The sequence below is a fragment of the Varanus komodoensis genome, unplaced genomic scaffold (genome assembly GCF_004798865.1).
Source record: "Varanus komodoensis strain SLA01 unplaced genomic scaffold, ASM479886v1 scaffold29_1, whole genome shotgun sequence".
In the NCBI taxonomy this organism is placed as follows: Eukaryota; Metazoa; Chordata; class Lepidosauria; order Squamata; family Varanidae; genus Varanus; species Varanus komodoensis.
This window is the reverse complement of record NW_025335759.1, coordinates 10,236,945-10,253,042: the sequence shown is the minus strand read 5'-3', so window position 1 is coordinate 10,253,042 and position 16,098 is coordinate 10,236,945. Positions and strand designations below refer to the sequence as shown.

The 16,098-nt window shown below is 58.7% G+C and overlaps 1 protein-coding gene across 2 annotated transcripts in view; it reads right to left on the bottom strand.

The window, feature by feature from the left end:
- MEGF8 (multiple EGF like domains 8) overlaps positions 1-16,098 on the bottom strand; it is a 35,741-nt gene that overhangs the window by 5,673 nt on the left and 13,970 nt on the right. For both annotated transcript variants that reach the window (XM_044435110.1, XM_044435111.1), the window contains exons 18-36: positions 15,510-15,628; positions 14,800-14,931; positions 13,671-13,784; positions 12,747-12,995; positions 11,581-11,774; positions 10,746-10,956; positions 9,968-10,187; positions 9,705-9,837; positions 9,027-9,241; positions 7,943-8,053; positions 7,067-7,185; positions 6,778-6,982; positions 6,095-6,266; positions 5,625-5,788; positions 4,360-4,504; positions 3,130-3,364; positions 1,960-2,092; positions 1,130-1,340; positions 250-464 (exon numbers count right to left, since the gene is read on the bottom strand). In XM_044435110.1, coding sequence (XP_044291045.1) covers positions 250-464; positions 1,130-1,340; positions 1,960-2,092; positions 3,130-3,364; positions 4,360-4,504; positions 5,625-5,788; positions 6,095-6,266; positions 6,778-6,982; positions 7,067-7,185; positions 7,943-8,053; positions 9,027-9,241; positions 9,705-9,837; positions 9,968-10,187; positions 10,746-10,956; positions 11,581-11,774; positions 12,747-12,995; positions 13,671-13,784; positions 14,800-14,931; positions 15,510-15,628 — 3,297 coding nt within the window. The remainder of the gene's footprint in view (positions 1-249; positions 465-1,129; positions 1,341-1,959; positions 2,093-3,129; positions 3,365-4,359; positions 4,505-5,624; positions 5,789-6,094; positions 6,267-6,777; positions 6,983-7,066; positions 7,186-7,942; positions 8,054-9,026; positions 9,242-9,704; positions 9,838-9,967; positions 10,188-10,745; positions 10,957-11,580; positions 11,775-12,746; positions 12,996-13,670; positions 13,785-14,799; positions 14,932-15,509; positions 15,629-16,098) is intronic.

Below are 16,098 nucleotides of genomic sequence, written 5' to 3'. Positions count from 1 at the left end.
GAGGAGATGAGAGGGAGGCGGGAGGAGCGTGTGAGGCCTCGCTGCCGGCCGGCCGACCGGCGTGCACGGCCGAACTCCGCGAGCGGAGCAGAGCGGATCTGTGCCCTCGTGTGCTGCCGGGTGGGACTTCCAGCCGTGAGGAAGATGCACGGCTGCGCACGAGTGCCCCCGCCAGCGGAGACCCGCACAGGGAGAGGCCACCCGGCGCGGAGGGGGACCGCTGCCCGCCGGCTTCTGCCCCACCGGTACCTGCTGCAAGCTGACGCTCCAGACGCACTGCTGCCAGCCCCCGTCGGCCCCCTTGGAGCTCAGGCACTCCGCACAGGTGCTGTGGTTGTGGCAGGGCGTGGGGCAGGCCAGCGGAGGGGAGGACTCCACGGGCATCGGGGAGACGTTGAGGAGCGAGTGGCTGAAGCAGGTCCAGTCATAGGTGGGCTGCACGCTGAGGATGCGGCGGGTCTCCCCTAGGCGCGGGCAGAGCGGCATGGAGAAGGGGGCCACCACGGCCGAGGCCCTCCCTTCCCCAGGAGGAGCCCTGCCGCGCACCCGGGCATGCCGGCTGCCCTCGGCATCCGAGGCCGGAGGCCACTCAGGGCAGAAGAGGGCCGGGATGAAGGGGCTGCGCTCCTGGAGTGCGAGCCCCCCTGGGAGGGGCAGTCGCGCCTTCACACGTGACGGTCGCAGAGTGGGGCGCACGATGCTCCGTCTCAGGAATGAGACTTCTCGGATCGGCTCAGTCCATTCCAACCCGTGGCTCTCCAAATGCACTGGACTCTAACTCCCAGATTCCCAGTTCCCATGATTCAAACTGCCACGGGGATTAGGGGAATTGTAGTCCAGGACTTCAGGAAGGCACCATATTCTCCAGACACTTTCCAGCTGGGGAGCCACCCCCAAACCCTGCACTGTGCCTCATTCGCTCCCCAAACAACCCTCCGCCTGTCACTCCACTGGTGCCTTCATCAGCCAGTGGCTCCTCCACTCCCCCCCACCCGCATGCCCTGGAAGGCCCCCCTCGTCTGCCTCTCCCTGCCCCAGAACGCTCCTGCGAGCTCAGCGTCCCCCCTCCCGGCAAGCCCAGCCGCCCCCCCCCGCCCCCCAGAGGCTCCTCGCGGCGCATCGCCCTCACCCGTGCGCTTGAACTGCCGCGTCCACATGCACTTCCCGGAGGCCGTGCACTTGGCACAGTCCGAGGCCTCGCACGAGATCTCCGAGCAGTTGCTGGCCACGAAGATCTCCCGCTGGTTGATGCGGCAGTCGTTCTCCGAGGTGCAGCTGCCGGCACTGCCGATGCAGGCCCCCTCGGGGCAGTTGGTGCACCACTTGCACTGGGGCGAGGCCTGGGGGCAGAAAGCGGGGGCCAGGGGCGGCCGCGCCAGGTGAGGGGCTGGCCTGGAGCCGTTCCCCCCGCCCAGCCTCCAGCACCGCCATCCCTCGGGCGCTGTGGGCTGTGCCTTGTGCTGGGGCCGAGCGGCAGGGTGGGCTCTCGTCTCCGGCACAGAGCTGCAGCCCCAGGGCAACATTCTGCCCCTCGGCTCCGTCTGGCGCACTGGAACCCCAGGCCACTAAAGCCGCTCCTCTCCATCCGGGCTGGGAAACCGCATGGAGATCTCAACGACACCTTCCCACAGCGCGATTCTAATGACACCTCCCTGCAGTGCTTCCCGAAAAGTGACTACGAAACCAAACGTTTGGAAGGACATGGGTGGCGGTCCAGCACTAGGCCAGACCAGGCCAGTGTCGCCCACACTGACGGGCAGCACCTCCTCAGAGGCATGCATTGCACTGGGGGCCTTCTGCATGCACAGCGAGTGCCCCACCCCCGAGCTGCAGCCCCTCCCGGAAGGCAGCCCCCTTCCCCTCGTTTTCCTCCCAGTCGGCAATGAGGCGGGCGCTGCTGTGCAGAGTTCCATCTCCGAGGGATGCTCCCGGGGTGCGAGCGAGCCGCGCGCCACTCACCGGAATGCCCAGGCTGTGGGCCATGGCCCGCGGATGCTGAGCAAGGCACTCGCTGCAGGTCCTCAGCCGCCGGCATTCGTCCGCTGACCGTGGGGTGGGGAAGCAGGAGGTCCCCCCAGGAGAACAGCCGTGTCTGCAGAAGGAAGGAGAAGCCAGGCTGAGCGAGGGGCCTCTCTTCTGCTCCTGGGCCACCCAAGCGAGGCTCGTCCCTCGCAACCTCCCAGGTTTCAAAGAAGGGAGCAAAGCCTTCAAAATGAAGGTTTATTGGGATGAAACGCGCTGTCAAGAAAGACTGTAAAATGAATGGGAAGATGAGTTTTCAAAGTAATGTAATCTAGGATAAGAAGGAAGGCCTTCATATTAAATATAATGGAATTGGCTGAGTTGTGGATGCTGGGAAGTTATCCTGGACAAAAGAGGATCCCTGTGGATTAAGGTCTTTCCCTAAAAACCAGAAAAAAACAAAAACACACACCCTGATCTGTGGTGAAATTCTAAAAATCGGTCATACCCTAACTTTAAGAAATGATCCAGGGCCATCTATTAGTTGGCAGTTCTAAAACTTAAATCAGTTGGATTAACAAATTCAACAGATTGAAAATGGTTATGGAGGTTCAGTTAGATGAAGAAAATTATTTTGCAAAGCTGCAGGCTCTACAGAAAGAATCCGCAAAGGATAACTTAATTGAAAGTCCTGGGTCTTTGTGAAAATGTAATTATTTGGTAGAACTGAACACCCAAAAGAATCATTGCCTTTCAGCATGTCTAAATCTATGGAAAGGGAATGTGCTGGAGTAAAATCCATTTGCTAAGGACTGCCTGGAATGGTTAGAAAGCCCGAGGACATCAGATGGTGTTTTGGCAGAAATTATAAAAGGGCAGAATGAAAAACTATTCAAAATAAACCCAACAGCCACTGCTGTTCTCCTGTGCAGTGTCTCATTCCAGGAATGACTGCAGGTGGGGTTGAGTCTGAAGGCCTTATTCCTTCTCCGGACAACCAGCCCTGTTCCCCCAGTCCTGAGAAGCCCACCCACCCCTCATCTTTCCCCCGCTAAAGGCGAGCAACAGGCGTCTCTCCTGGCCCCGTCCCTCTTTCCAGGGGAGTCACACCATCCCGTTCCCAGAGGCCAATCGCAGCCTGGCCCGCCTGCCTCCGCTCGCCCGCACCTCTCAGCTGCGTCGGCAGAGAGGCAACTCCCGTGGCACCAGGCGCAGCTGGCGCTGGATCCGTTGCACGCTTCCACGCTGGAAAAGATGAGGCAAGGGTCGGAGGGCACCGAGAGGGCCACCAGGCGCCCCAGCGCCACCCCGTTGAAGCCGCCCGAGAGGTAGATGCGGCCTCCGGCAGCAGCCACAGCGTGGGCGATGGACTCCATGATGGGCTCGCCCACCACGGCATCTACTGCGGGGGAGGAAAGAAAAGACGGCACTGAGCAAACGCGAAGGGAACCCGAGGAAGCTGCTTTTAATGGGGAGCAGTGGCCACGGTCGGGGTGGGCAGTCTCTTTTGGGCCTAAGGACAAATCCTGTTTGGGGGGATTTCCTGCGGGCACATTGCACAGGTGGGTGGGACTGGGGGCAAGAGGGGTGCAGCCAAACACCCCATCCTCTTGAGCCATAATGGCCCGTCCTCTTGGGCCATCTGACAGAGCCCGGGGCATCTCGGTGCCCACTAGCTGGGGAAAAGGGGACGTGGATGTGTGGGGAAGGCTGAGGGGCTGCAGCAAGAGGGCTGCTCCTCAGGCTTGAAGGTCCTCACCCCCCACCCCACAGATACAGGATTGCCCCCACCCAGTGAGAACAAGGGACCACAGGCATTTTTTCAGAGGAGAGCGACCTACGTATAGCTAGTTCTGTCTGCATTGGTGTTTCCACTGACCACAGTTAACGTCAAGCCACAGATCAAACCCACGGTTAGCAGGGAGTTTGGCTTACACTCTGCATTTGCAAAACGACCGAATGGTGATGGGGAGGGATGGGGAGGGAGGCGAAGTGGAGGGAGCCCCTGAGTCCAAGGACCGCTCCCCACTGCTTAATTCTGACCAGCGGAGAACTTAAGCCTAACACAGGCCAGTCGATCGGGTTGGACAAGGGAGCGACTCTGGGATGCACTTCCTTTCCCCATGATGGGATCTATAAATACGGCCCTCTAGGGCTTCAAGGCTAGCGCTCCGTGGTGATCCACCAAAGCTTCCGAGTCAAGGAAATCTAAATTCTGCGACCTGGAGAAAGGCTACACTTGGCATGATTTGTACTGCTTCTATTTGTCTGGGAGGAAGGACGGCTGGAGCGAGACATCCCGGTCCCTACAAGCTTCTTTGTTTAAACTGCAAGTGGAAGTGCCCGAGATGCCAGATTCTGCACCCCAGTTGTACATGCCCGGATCCCAGCCTTTACCTGTGCTGTTGGGTAAGATCCAGGTGTTGCAGTTCAACTGGTAGAAGAACACGTGGTTGGTGAAATTCTCACGTTCTGTGCGCCCTCCGATCACCACCATGGTGTCCTTCAGCACAGCCGCAACGTGGAAGAAATGAGCCAGAGGCTGGAAGGGGGAAGGAAGCAAAACCGTGTGAGGAACACCACCTAGCCACGCATCGCCCCGCTCCCCAGCTCTGCTTCTCCACCCAACACTTCCATCTCCCTGCTCTAACGCCCCTGGGACGAGAACCATGTGCTAGAATGTGATCCACTGATGCTGGAGGAAAGGTAAGCACTGAAGCTGGAAGACTTCGTCTCTCCTTCCCTTCCTTTGGGGTGCATTTTTCTCCCAGACTTGTGGTTAATATGCCTTGCAGGGCAAGAAAGAGCAGTTTTCAAACTCTTGCACACATAACATAATGTTTGTATTTTTTAATTTAATATTATAATTTTTTTTAACTTAACATTGTAAGCTGCCCCGAGGCTTCGGCAAATGCGGCGGCATAAAAATGTTTAAATATATAAATAGATAGTTAGATAGATAGATAGATAGATAGATAGATAGATAGATAGATAGATAGACAGACAGCAATACAATTGCTGGGGAAGGCAAGAAAGAAACATCCCATGAGAATGTTAAACTGGAGAATATCTCCTAAGGAAGTTCAGTAGGCGGGGCAGGAATTGGGCGAGAGAGAGACCCCGGGGGTGGCAAAATGGGAGGGGCCCCCCTTGATGGTAGCCCCCGACAGTGGGATGCTCACTGCAGCAAGTCCCAGCTGCTGCAAAACTGTCATCGTCGTGTTCAGCCGTGGGCCACGTCCTCCTCCTCCCAGGCATTCGATGGTACAGGATGGGATTTTAAATGTCCATTTTTAATCAGGTCTTAACTTTCAGATGCTTTAAATTCTTTCTGCATTTTGTAAGTATGCTAACATTTTTAGAGTAAGTATTTCTTCTGTTGGGTGTATTTAGGCTGCAATTTTTATGAGCTGCCTAGGCAGTACAGGAAGGAAATAAATGAATTCAGATGCAAGAGCAAACCGTGCATAACTGCAAAAGCTCTGCCTGCTGAACTTGCCACCTCCTTTTCCTTTGGCCAAATGATACTATTCTGTGTTCCCTTATCTCAAAGAATGCAGGCCGGGCTGGTTCTGTGGAACCGAAATGGGCAGTTTCTTCACCCTGGGAAACTCTCAGGTAAACCCGGCAAGGTAACGAATTTGGCTCCGACAGCCGCTCACCTTTGGTCCCTGAGAGGGGGCCAATAAGCTCCAGGTCAGGTTGGGGTAGTAAAGGCTGTAGAGCTCGGGGGAGGCGGAAACCATCTCCACGTGGAAGCGGTGGCCGCCAAAGACATAAATGGCATCTGTGCCCTCGTGGTACACGGCCGAGTGCCCGTACAGACCTGAAAGGAAAAGGAAATTTCCTGGACTGAGCCTATGTTTGCCAGGGAGAGGGGTTTAGAACAGGGCTTCCCCGCTCACCTGGCTGTCAGACCTCGCTACTAGAAATATGGAGGCAGGCACACCTGGATGTTTATGCAGGTACTTCTGGGTGCTGCCAGGAATGGAAGGAATTGCCTTTTGTGGAAGCTTTGGAGAAGAGATGGCTCACTTATACGCGAGAAAGTGCCCCCAATGGGTGGCCAGAGGGCCTTTCCGGTTCTACAGCCAGCGGATGACCCTCTCAGAGAGTCCTGTGAGTTCCCTACCTGTCGGGGGGGTTCCGGCCTGGTTTCCGGCATGCCAGCTCTCCGACGCCACATTGTATTCCAGCAATTTCTTATTGAAGCCATTCTCAGGGGAGTAACCGCCAATGAGCAGCAGGGAAGAGCCACGGCGAGCGGTGAGCGTGTGGCCAGCCACTGCAGGGATCAGAGGGTCCTGGGGGCAGGAGGGCAAAAGGGCAAAGGGGTTGAAAGGGAGGGACAGGGAAGGGGTAGGGCAACGCACCCCCGTCTCTCTGCACCATTCTGCATTTGGCCAGCCCCAATTCAGACCCCTCCAGAGGCGCCGGACGGCAACCTCTCCCGCTATCATTTCCCGAGCGATGAGCACCAGCACCCCTGGATTTCTGATCACATTTTAGGCGAGCCGTCAGACAGTCCTCACTGCTCAGCAGGGTGACACAAGTGAGCCCCCTGCTCCAGGTTGCCTCCTGGTGAAGCATTCAGAGGGACCAGCAATGCTTTTTCTCATGCGGCTCACAATATGGAAAACATGCTCTCCAGCAAGAATTCAGCCTCACACCCGCATGGGAGGCCGCCAGTCCGTGGCTGGCTGACGAAGGAAGCGGGCACAGGACCGGCCGCCCCCCCCCCCCCCCCCCGGCCCTGTTGGGCCCTGGCACCAGCAGAGGCCTGCTAACGGCTCGCACTCCCCAGGGGAGCCTTACCTGCGCCAGTCTCCACTGCAGCGTGGTGAGGTTGAGCAGCCAGAAATCGCTGGCCACGCCATCGGCGGTCAGCCCACCCAGCAGGTACATGGCCTTGCAGGAGGAAATGTAGGCGGCGGCGTGGAAGTAGCGGGGGTTGGGCCCCGGGCCTCTGTCCTCGGTCCCTGCCAGCATCTGCGTCCAGCGGCGCTCGGCGATGGAGTACCTGCAGAGAGACAGGAGCCTCTGCAGTCACGATAGGTGTCTGGGAAAGCTCTTGGGCAGGGCAGGGCAGGGGAGAAACGCTCACCTGTACACATTGCCCAGCATTCCTTCTCGCAGCGACATGCCCCCAAACATCCAAAGTGTGGCGTCTGGTCCTTCTACCATGGTGTGACCCAGGCGGTGCAGGAACCGGCTGGCCGTGTCCTTAGAACAGACACAGGTGATCATTAGATCTGACACAGCAGCGTTCTCCTGGAGCGGGAGCCGACTCCAGGACACGCCCCTTGTGGGGCCCGGGGCCTTCACCGTCCACGTCCGCTTCACCGGATCGGTCCTGCCACCACAGAAACCCCAAGCACAGAAGATGACCTGGCTGGATGCCCTCAGCAGGTCCCGAGAGCCCAAACCCTGGGGAGTGTCAAGACGGGCACCTTTCCTCTATCTGCTGAGGGCACAAATGCATCAGTGCATCCAGCCACGAAGCTCAGAGTCCTTAGTACAACCGGCAGGTAAAATGACCCCAAAATCCAACCGAGAATTGGAGAACCGCTGCAACATTCTGCGATAAGCAAGAGTCAAGCCACGGTGGCCCTGCCCCTGAGCAGTGCTCCCGGCCGCCGATTGCCTGCAATGGCTCCAGAAGTCGGACAGGGCCGACTTAACAGCATGATGGGCCCCGGGCAAGGCAGTGTCCTGGGGCCCCTACGACAACGACAACTACTGTTAATTTTGGAAGTTTCCTGATTTTCCGAGGGTTAACATGCACAGATTAGTGTGGGGCCCACGGGCAAGTGCCCCTCAGGCCCACGCGTGAAGACGGCTCTGAAGTCGGACACTCACTCGCTTGTGCAAGGCGTCTGGGTAACAGTGGCCAGCAAAGGCACCGGCCCCCAAAGCCCACCAGAGAGTACCAGAAGCCACACGCTCTCGGGGGCGCTCACAGGGGAAGAGGTTCACTTACCGCTGTGAGCTGCGTGTCAGTCAGCGTCTCCCAGACGATCTTGTTCGTATCCAGTGGGATGGAACAATTTGCGCCAGCAAACCCCTCGCTGCAGACGCACAAGCCCAAGCTCTGAAGGAAGACGTGAGGAAGGAAAGAGAGCAAGGGCGGGAAGGCAGGGTGAGACCGTTGCAGGAAGCACGGGTGCAACAGGCACGGGTCTGGGGAGCTGGGGCGGCTGCTGCACCTCCTCACCCCTGGCTGGCCAGTCTAAGGCCAACGTCAGCCCACCGAGGTTGGCTGAACGCACTGCCAGATGCAGCTGGCTCTTGCCCCCCCGAACTCCTACCCAAGTCTGACTCCTTGTCTGAGCAACCAGTGAGGTTACTGCAATGCTCGTGTTCCTACTGCCTATGTTTACCCTTCCCAGGATATATGGATCTACTCTTTCCACAGGGGGAGTCCAAGACGATTTAACTTAGGCTCCGTTTGCTGCCCATTTCAATCCTTCACCTGGAGCTTTTATGTACTTTCACTGATTGCAGAACAGCGCACAACAAGAATGGGAAAAGGAAAAGCTGCACACTAAAAACATCAATTCTATAGCAAGAAAGGGCAGAAGCAGCAGTCTGCAGAACTGGCAGACGGGTCTGCTCAAGGCTTGCGCTGCACAGTCTATTATTTCGTCGCTGGTCAATGGGAGAATGTTATGCAGGATAATGACCCCACCCTCCCGCCATGTTCCACTCAAAACCATTTACGGAATAATTATATGGTTAAGCTCAGCCAGCCCTCTGCCCCACCTGCTTGAAACTTGGATTTAGAACTATCTGAATCGTGGTATTTAGGAAGCAGAACTGTGTGAATAAGGCTTTATTTATTTATTTGTTCATGCTTTACTCGTCCATATGATTAGTGACCAAGCCTGGAGCGCAACGCCTTTCTAACTTGCTATTCTCCGACATGGCGGCCGAGTTAGCTTCCAAACTCTGGAGAAGGACCCATCCGCTTCGTGGTTTCCTTGCGCCATCAAGACCACCCCATTCCCCGGCCCTTTCTCAAGCAGCCCTGCCCTTCACACAGGCAGGCACCCTGCCGGGCTCACCCTGTTGCAGACCCCCTGCCCAGCGTGAGCGCTGCAGTTGGCCGGGCAGACTTGGAAGCGGCAGCCGGGGCCGGTGTATCCCGCCCTGCAAACGCAGCGTCCCTCCAGGCACTCCTGGTTGGGGTGGCAGCCGGGCTGGCAGTGGTGCACCGTGTAGGTGGCATTGAACCCGGAAGACTCGCTGGAGTTGGCTTCGTAGTAGATGACCAGGAGGCCTGCGAGGGGGGCGCGAGGGTGGAGAATCAGGGAAGGACGTTTGTGAGCAGGGAAAGGTTCGCTGGGGTGGGGTGGGGTGGGGGGACAACTGCTAGTAGGGGGGGAGTTGCTGGCCAGAAGCCAAGAAGGTTTCAAACTGCGTTCTTCCAGGGATTGTCAGCCGTTCCTCGGTGTGGAAAGGAGCACCGGCACCCAAGCTTTCCCAAAAGGCAGCGTGCTTGTCTACTCCACGGAGCACGGCCTCAGCCTTGCTCCAAGCAGAGCTACAGTAATGTCCAGGAACCATCGATGTCTCTCCCCAGTATGGGGGGAAGATGGCCTCCCTTATGCGGAAGGCCCCGTGGCCCCCAGCTGGCCACAGGGGGAGACAGGGCGCTGAGGCAGGTGGATCTCTCATCCCTGGGGAAGCAACGCCACAAGCGGGGCTCCCCCCACGCCTCGGAATACCACCCTCCCGCCTACCTGATACAGCCTCCACGGTGACCGGGTGGGGGCGCCCCTGGCCGCAGAAAGCCCCAATCAGAGTGCGATCCAGCTGGATCAGGCCTGTGTCCAGGAAGTCGGGCAGCCCGTCAAAGATGTAGACGTAGTTATTCTAAGGAGAATCGGGAGCTGGAGCACTTGATGCGATGCTGAGCTTCTGCCTTTGACTGAGAGCCAACTGCCCACACAACGAACCTCCTGGGCCCCCGCCCGCCCGCCCGCCCGCGGCCCCACGTGCTCACCACGCAGAGGGTGTCAGGCTGGATGGTCAGCGTGATGGTCGGGCAGGTCTGCTCGGGCCGACAGGGCTGTGCGTCGTCACCAGTGGACAGCACCCAGACGCAGTAGGAGAGCCCCCCCGGCGGGGTCCCTCCTGCCCGTTGAGAGCTCAGCGAGGAAGAGGAAGAGATGTTGGTGAGCAAGGAGCGCCCGACACACTCCTGATAGCAAACGCCCTCATTTCTGCAGAAGAAAGAGCAACGAGGCCCAGTCAGGGGCAGCGCAGCCACGGCGGCCCCGAGCGCATTCTCCGGCCTGCTCCAGGCAGCACCTCACATCACGTCCCGCGCTTGCAAAACGGCACACCTGCTCCAAGACGCCGGAATGCTGGGCAGACGGCACCGGCACTGGAGTTCTGCCGTTAAGCAAGGGGTGATGGAGAGAGAGAAGAAGGTGCACGGCCGAGAGACACGCCACACTGCAAGGCTGATGCAGCAGCCGTTCGCATGCCAGGGGCAGAAGAAATAGGAAAGGCTGCTGGCTGCGGCCTCCCTGCACCTGGCCACCTGCCTGCACCTGGGGAGGGAGCTGCCACTCCCAGCATCCCCGAGCCAGCAGGGCGGCCTTGCTGCGTCACGCAGCAGCTAGTCCAGATGGCGGCTCTTGCCAGCACTCGGCCTTCAGCACCCAGAGGTCCCGCTCGGCGTCTGCAGGAAGCAGCCCGTGACCCCCGACCCCCCACCCTGGGAACCGGCTTCAGCAGTGCAGTTCGGCATCCCTGCGGCTCAGAGGGCCTCTCACCTGGGGTCCCCGGAGTAGCCCGGGGCGCAGCGCTCGCAGTGCGGCCCCTCTGTGGGCGGGGCGCAGTAGCAGGCCCCCGTGGAACCGTGGCAGAAGCCCAGCTCCGCCAGGCCGTGCCCGTTGCAGCTGCATTCCCAGCAGCCGCTCTGGTTGACCGCGCTGCCGTAGCTGCCCGGCCGGCAGAGGTGGCAGTGCTCGCCATGGGTCCAGTCTGTGCAAGAGGCGGAGGAGAGAAACCGGTCGGGGGGTGAGGAGGACGGGGTGGACCGAGAGCGTGTGCACTTGCAGTGGGGGCGGGCAGCCTTTTGGGGGCACCTGGGAATTCGAGAAACTGCCCCGGGCACCCCTCGAAACAGCCGTTGTGGGGGGCAGGGAAGACCGCTGTGGTCGTGGCACCCACCCAAGGCCTTTCCACACAGGATGGGGGGACTGAGCCTCTGTGCACGTCATCGCTCGGTGCAAGCCACAGCTTCCAGTGCCGGCGGGAGGCGCCGGGTTTTGCAAGCGGCAAATGCTTTTCCCTCCTCCCCCTGCTGGGAATCCCACTCTCTTTCCCATGCACTCCTGCACACCCGATGCCACCCCCCACAGCCCCCCCACCTGCACAAATGTGCCCATTCATTCATTCGCTCGTTCGCTAAGTCATATGCACACGTGCCAAGAGCCATCTCGGTGAGCACCAAGCAAGGTGGCTGGGACCCGCTGGGGCCTGGGGGAACCATTCTGTGTCCCCTGCCATTGCCGGGCAGCACCCCAAATACCAGTGACGCCGCACCCAACGCATCCCGATGGTAACCGTTTCTGAAAAGGCGGAGACAGGCAAGGCGGCACTCACTCTGGCACTCGTCGCAGAAACCGGCCCCCTTGACCGCGCAGGTGCTGTGGAAGTGGCAGCCACAGTCCACGTTGCACTGCACCCCGTTGGGGGGAGGGGTGGCCCCCATGACCTCGGAGGTCCAGCCTAAATCGCACAAGCAGGAGAAGTGGGGAGCCCCACTGCATTCGCCGTGGGCGCATTCATCGTAGCAGCTGTGGGGCGGGAGCGGGGAGAGAAAGGGAGGAAGGAACGCAGGCTGGTTAGCAAGGGGGCAGAATCAGGCTGGCCCACGTCCATCGTGGCCCTGGCCACGAAGACTTTTGTCCTGGGCCTTGGAGCCTGGATTCACGCAACACCCGAGCAGCCAGCCCAAGAGACGTTTGATAGCTGATTATCCGGTCAAAAGGCAGAGGACGGAATCAAAGGAGCGATCCATCAAGCGAGGCCTAGAACATTTGAGATGTTGCAGAACTTGGAGATATGGAAGAGGTGTGGCAGCTTACAACTGAGTAAGCAAACGCCCCCACTCTTGCAAGAAGGAAATGCCCTCTTTAAGGTTTACTTTTTCCTTTCCTGGTACAACAACACACCAGGAATAAAAAGTTTTTAAAAATAAAGCAAGCCTGCCCTTAATTCAGTGATCAAAATGTGCCCCCACAGACCAAACTGCTAAGATCTGAGCTTTCCAATCCACCAGTTAAATTGACAAAAGCTCAAAGCACTGCATGACAATAAAGTTTCGTGAAATGTGACCCCTGTAGCAGAGTTTTGCACAGGAACGCTCAGAACAGTCACTTGCAGTGAGCGAAGAAACCAGTTCGCCACCAACACTAAGTAAAGACTTACTTGCCTCTCCGGGAATTCCTACACAGCAGCAATGGCTAGCAAAGTGTGCACAGTAGCTGACAATTTCCCTTCATGCTTGGAAGCCTGCAAGGAGCACTGAACCCAGAAGCGCACACCACTGAACCGGACGGTGCCTTCCATCGGTGTGTCGCCCAAAGGGCAGCCTCACTCAGCAAGAGCAGCCAAACGCAAACGGGGGTTTCACGCAGGGGCTACGGAAAATGCCTTATCACCTTTCCAGTCTCGGCCTGCAGTTTCCCTGCTCAATCAGCCCCCAGACTGGCTAAAAACATTGGAGGGGCCGGCCGGCAGGCTGGTTCCCCCCCTCCCCAACTCACGTCTGGTTGCAGTAGGTCACCCCGTCGCCAGCATAGCCCCGGTTGCAGTGGCACTCAAAGGAGTCGGCTGTGTTCTTGCAGCTGGCGAAGGGGTGGCAGTTGGCCAGGCCCAGCCGACACTCGTCCACATCCGGGCACTGCCCGTACGACCACTGGGCAGGATGGGTGGGCAGCAGCCCGTGGGACTCCCACAGGGCCACCGAGCAGTTCAGGTAGGTGTTCAGGCCCGAGAAGTCCCCCGAGAGGCACCTGCAGACAGAGCGGGATGGATGCAACAGCCTCAGGTGTGCGAGCGAAGCCTTCCCAGTCAAACGCTCCCAAGCCTGCAGCAACTGTACGAGAGGGAGAAATTCAACACGGGGCCACTTTCCCCAGGAGCAACATTGCAGCGACGTGGGAAGTGTGTCTGCTGGATTTTTTGCTCTCCCACAGAAAATGCACCAAAATCAAGCCAGGAGCATCTGTTGCAAAAAGCTGGCAAACTTTTCAGCAGGGAAATTATAGGAGCCTGAAATCTTCAGAGCTGTAAACTGCCCAGAGAACCCCTGGGCTAATGTGGCAGTATAGAAATTATTCTTATTATTAGTTATTATTATATTTCTATACCACCCAAAGCCGAAGCTCTCTGGGTGGTTCACAACACTGAAGTCCCCCATCCGGATTCCAACCAGGCCTGACCCTGCTTCGATGCATTAAGCAAATACCTAATGAGTGCCAAATTAAAAGGACTAACTTGATTGTAATGCTATTAATTTAAGGTTAAACCAGAAATTTCCAGTTCCCAGTTCAATGCAATCTGTTCTGTGGGCAGAGTCACACTTCTGCATATGGTCCTGCGGCAGCCAGATTCCTTGGCTGGATTCCTCAAGCTCGTGGGTGGATCACAGAGTCAGAAAGACCCGGTCTCTCAAAGAGCAGTCTTACCTGCCCAGGGTTGGGTTGTCCGAGTTGCCGCACCAGCCACATTCGAAGTTCTGCAGGCACTCACGGCAGGTGTTGAATCGGGTGCAGTCCAGGCACTGGGGCACGGAATGGACGCTGGGGCAACGAGGGGAGGAGGAGGAGGAGGAGAGCACTCAGCCAGCTGTGCTTGCAAGGCTGCAGGCACAGCAAATCACAGCCGCACGACTCTCCGGCCTGGCTTTCCCTGCACGATCCTCCCTGGCACTTAAGATCTTCTGGAAAGGCCCTTCGTTCAAGAGGGCAGCCTTCAGAGGCAAGGCCAGCAGTGGCTTGGGGCGGGGCCAGGCGGTAAGGATTGTCTTATCCATTCTAATTCAAGCCACCTGGAGCAGCATTTGTTGGTAGAAAGGTGGGATCTGAATCGAATCACTCACGAGAGGAGAGCAGATGTTACCACAGAACACCGTGAGGAGGAGAAAGGATGTGAACGTTTCTCCTGGATCAGGAGATGCTGCTGCTGCTGCTATGCCCACAGGGGGCTTGCCGAAGCAGGGGTGCTGCAGCCCAGCCGGAAAGGGCCAAACCCCCCACTACCCCCCTATTTCAGCTCGAAGCCAGCAATTTAGCCTCAGGAGACACATTTCAGTCTGTCAAAAGGGGCAAGAAAGCGCAAGAGCCGGGAACCCACCCAAGGCCGGACACTTGTGGCAGGCCAGGGAAGACAGGCATGAGGCCCTGGAGGACCCCAGAGAGCCGGAGGGGGAAGCGAGCCTGATATGGCCCCCGGGCTTGTGGTCCCGCACCCTTGTGCTGACAGTTCCCCGCATCCTACTCAAGCTAACGTGGAGCCTCCCCTCTTTCAAAATCAAAGGAGGCACAATCCCCACCAGCCAGGCTGCCTCCTCCTGCTCTCCACTCCCTGCATCCAGAGCCTGATTTAGTCTGCAGCCCTCCCGTGCGGCACGTGTCTGCGCCAGGCTTCTCGCTCGTCGCTGGGCTGGAGGGCTGCTCTCCCAACCTGCCGCCCGACTGGAGGGGGCTGCCCCTCGGGGCGCTGGGGAGCTGCCTTTCTCCTTTCCGCCGGAGAGCCGCAAAGGGCTGCCTCGCTCCCCGGCCGTCCCGCTGCCCTTCTGCCGTGTGCCCGGCTCACCTGTCGTACCACCCGCGGCAGTCCCCGTAGGGGTACTTCGCCAGGTAGGCGGCAAAGAAGAAACAGCTGCGAGTGGACTGGCACCAGGCGCACTGGCTGGAGTTGGAGAGGCACTCGGAGCAGGTGGCGCGCCTGCGGGGAGAGCGGAGCGGGCGCAAAACCACCGTGAGGCACGTCCTCTCTGCCGCCAGCCACCTGCCCGCCTCCCCGCTTCCTCGATTGCCCAGTCCCCCACCGAAGCAGAGCTCCCCATGCGGAGGCCGAGCGGGCGGTTCGCCACCCAGGGCCACAAGGACACGCGGGGAAGTCAGAAACGGTCCTCCCCGGGCTGAGCGAGGATGCTCACCTGGCCATTCCAGGTGCTCCCAGGACCAGAGGCAGCTCTCTGGCCCTAACGGCCAGGGGGACTCAACACACACCTTCCAGCAAGTCTCTGCCACTCTTGTGCCTCTGCCTGCTGCCCAGTGAGGACCCGTTCACCTTGCGCACGGCTGGCTGGGATATGGCGGGAGTTCTAGTCCAGCACAGCTAAAGGGCACCAGGCTGGGGGAGGCTGAACCCGCCTGCAGCTGAGCCCAGGTCTGCAGCACCTCCAGCCCACCCGCTGGCTTTCGTCAGCCCAGCCTGCACTATGGGAAGGCGTCAGCTTGATGCTTCCTGACCCCACGGCCCAGTCCCCAGAGGCCACCCCACCCACACCACGTACTCACTGATTGCAGAGCTTGGGACAGTCCTTGGGAGAGCGGATAGCAGTGGGGAGGCGACCTCGGCGGCTGCAGAGAAAATCTCCTTTCTTGCTGCTGTTCACTTGCCACTCACAGAAGGGGTCCTGGGGCGAAGAACGAGGTGGACATGGTGAAGGGATTCCGACAGCCGGGGTTCCCCTGGCAAAGCAAGCAGCTGGCAGCAGGCAGCCCGTGTGCGGGATCACAAGGGTGTCCCCCCGGCCGCAGGGACAGACCGTATCCGGTGCTTCTAAAGCAAAGACCTGGCCCAGCTTAAGGCAAGTCATCGCGCACATCACACATAATGCTCGTACCCAACAAAGCAGCCCCTCTCTCTGGGTGGAGACAGAGGGACAAGCCCTTGCGGAGGCCATGCAGGTTCTTTTTCAGCAGGGCTTGCTCCTCTGATTGCTGAGTCTATATTTAATGACTCTCACGCAAGTCACCCTGAATAGATGTTAGCCAACTGCTGATTCCCTGGATTCTCCCTGGACCCCTTTCAAAAACTGGTGTTACATTGGCCATTCTCCAGTCCTCTGCTACAATGGCTGATTTTAGGAACATGCTAAATATT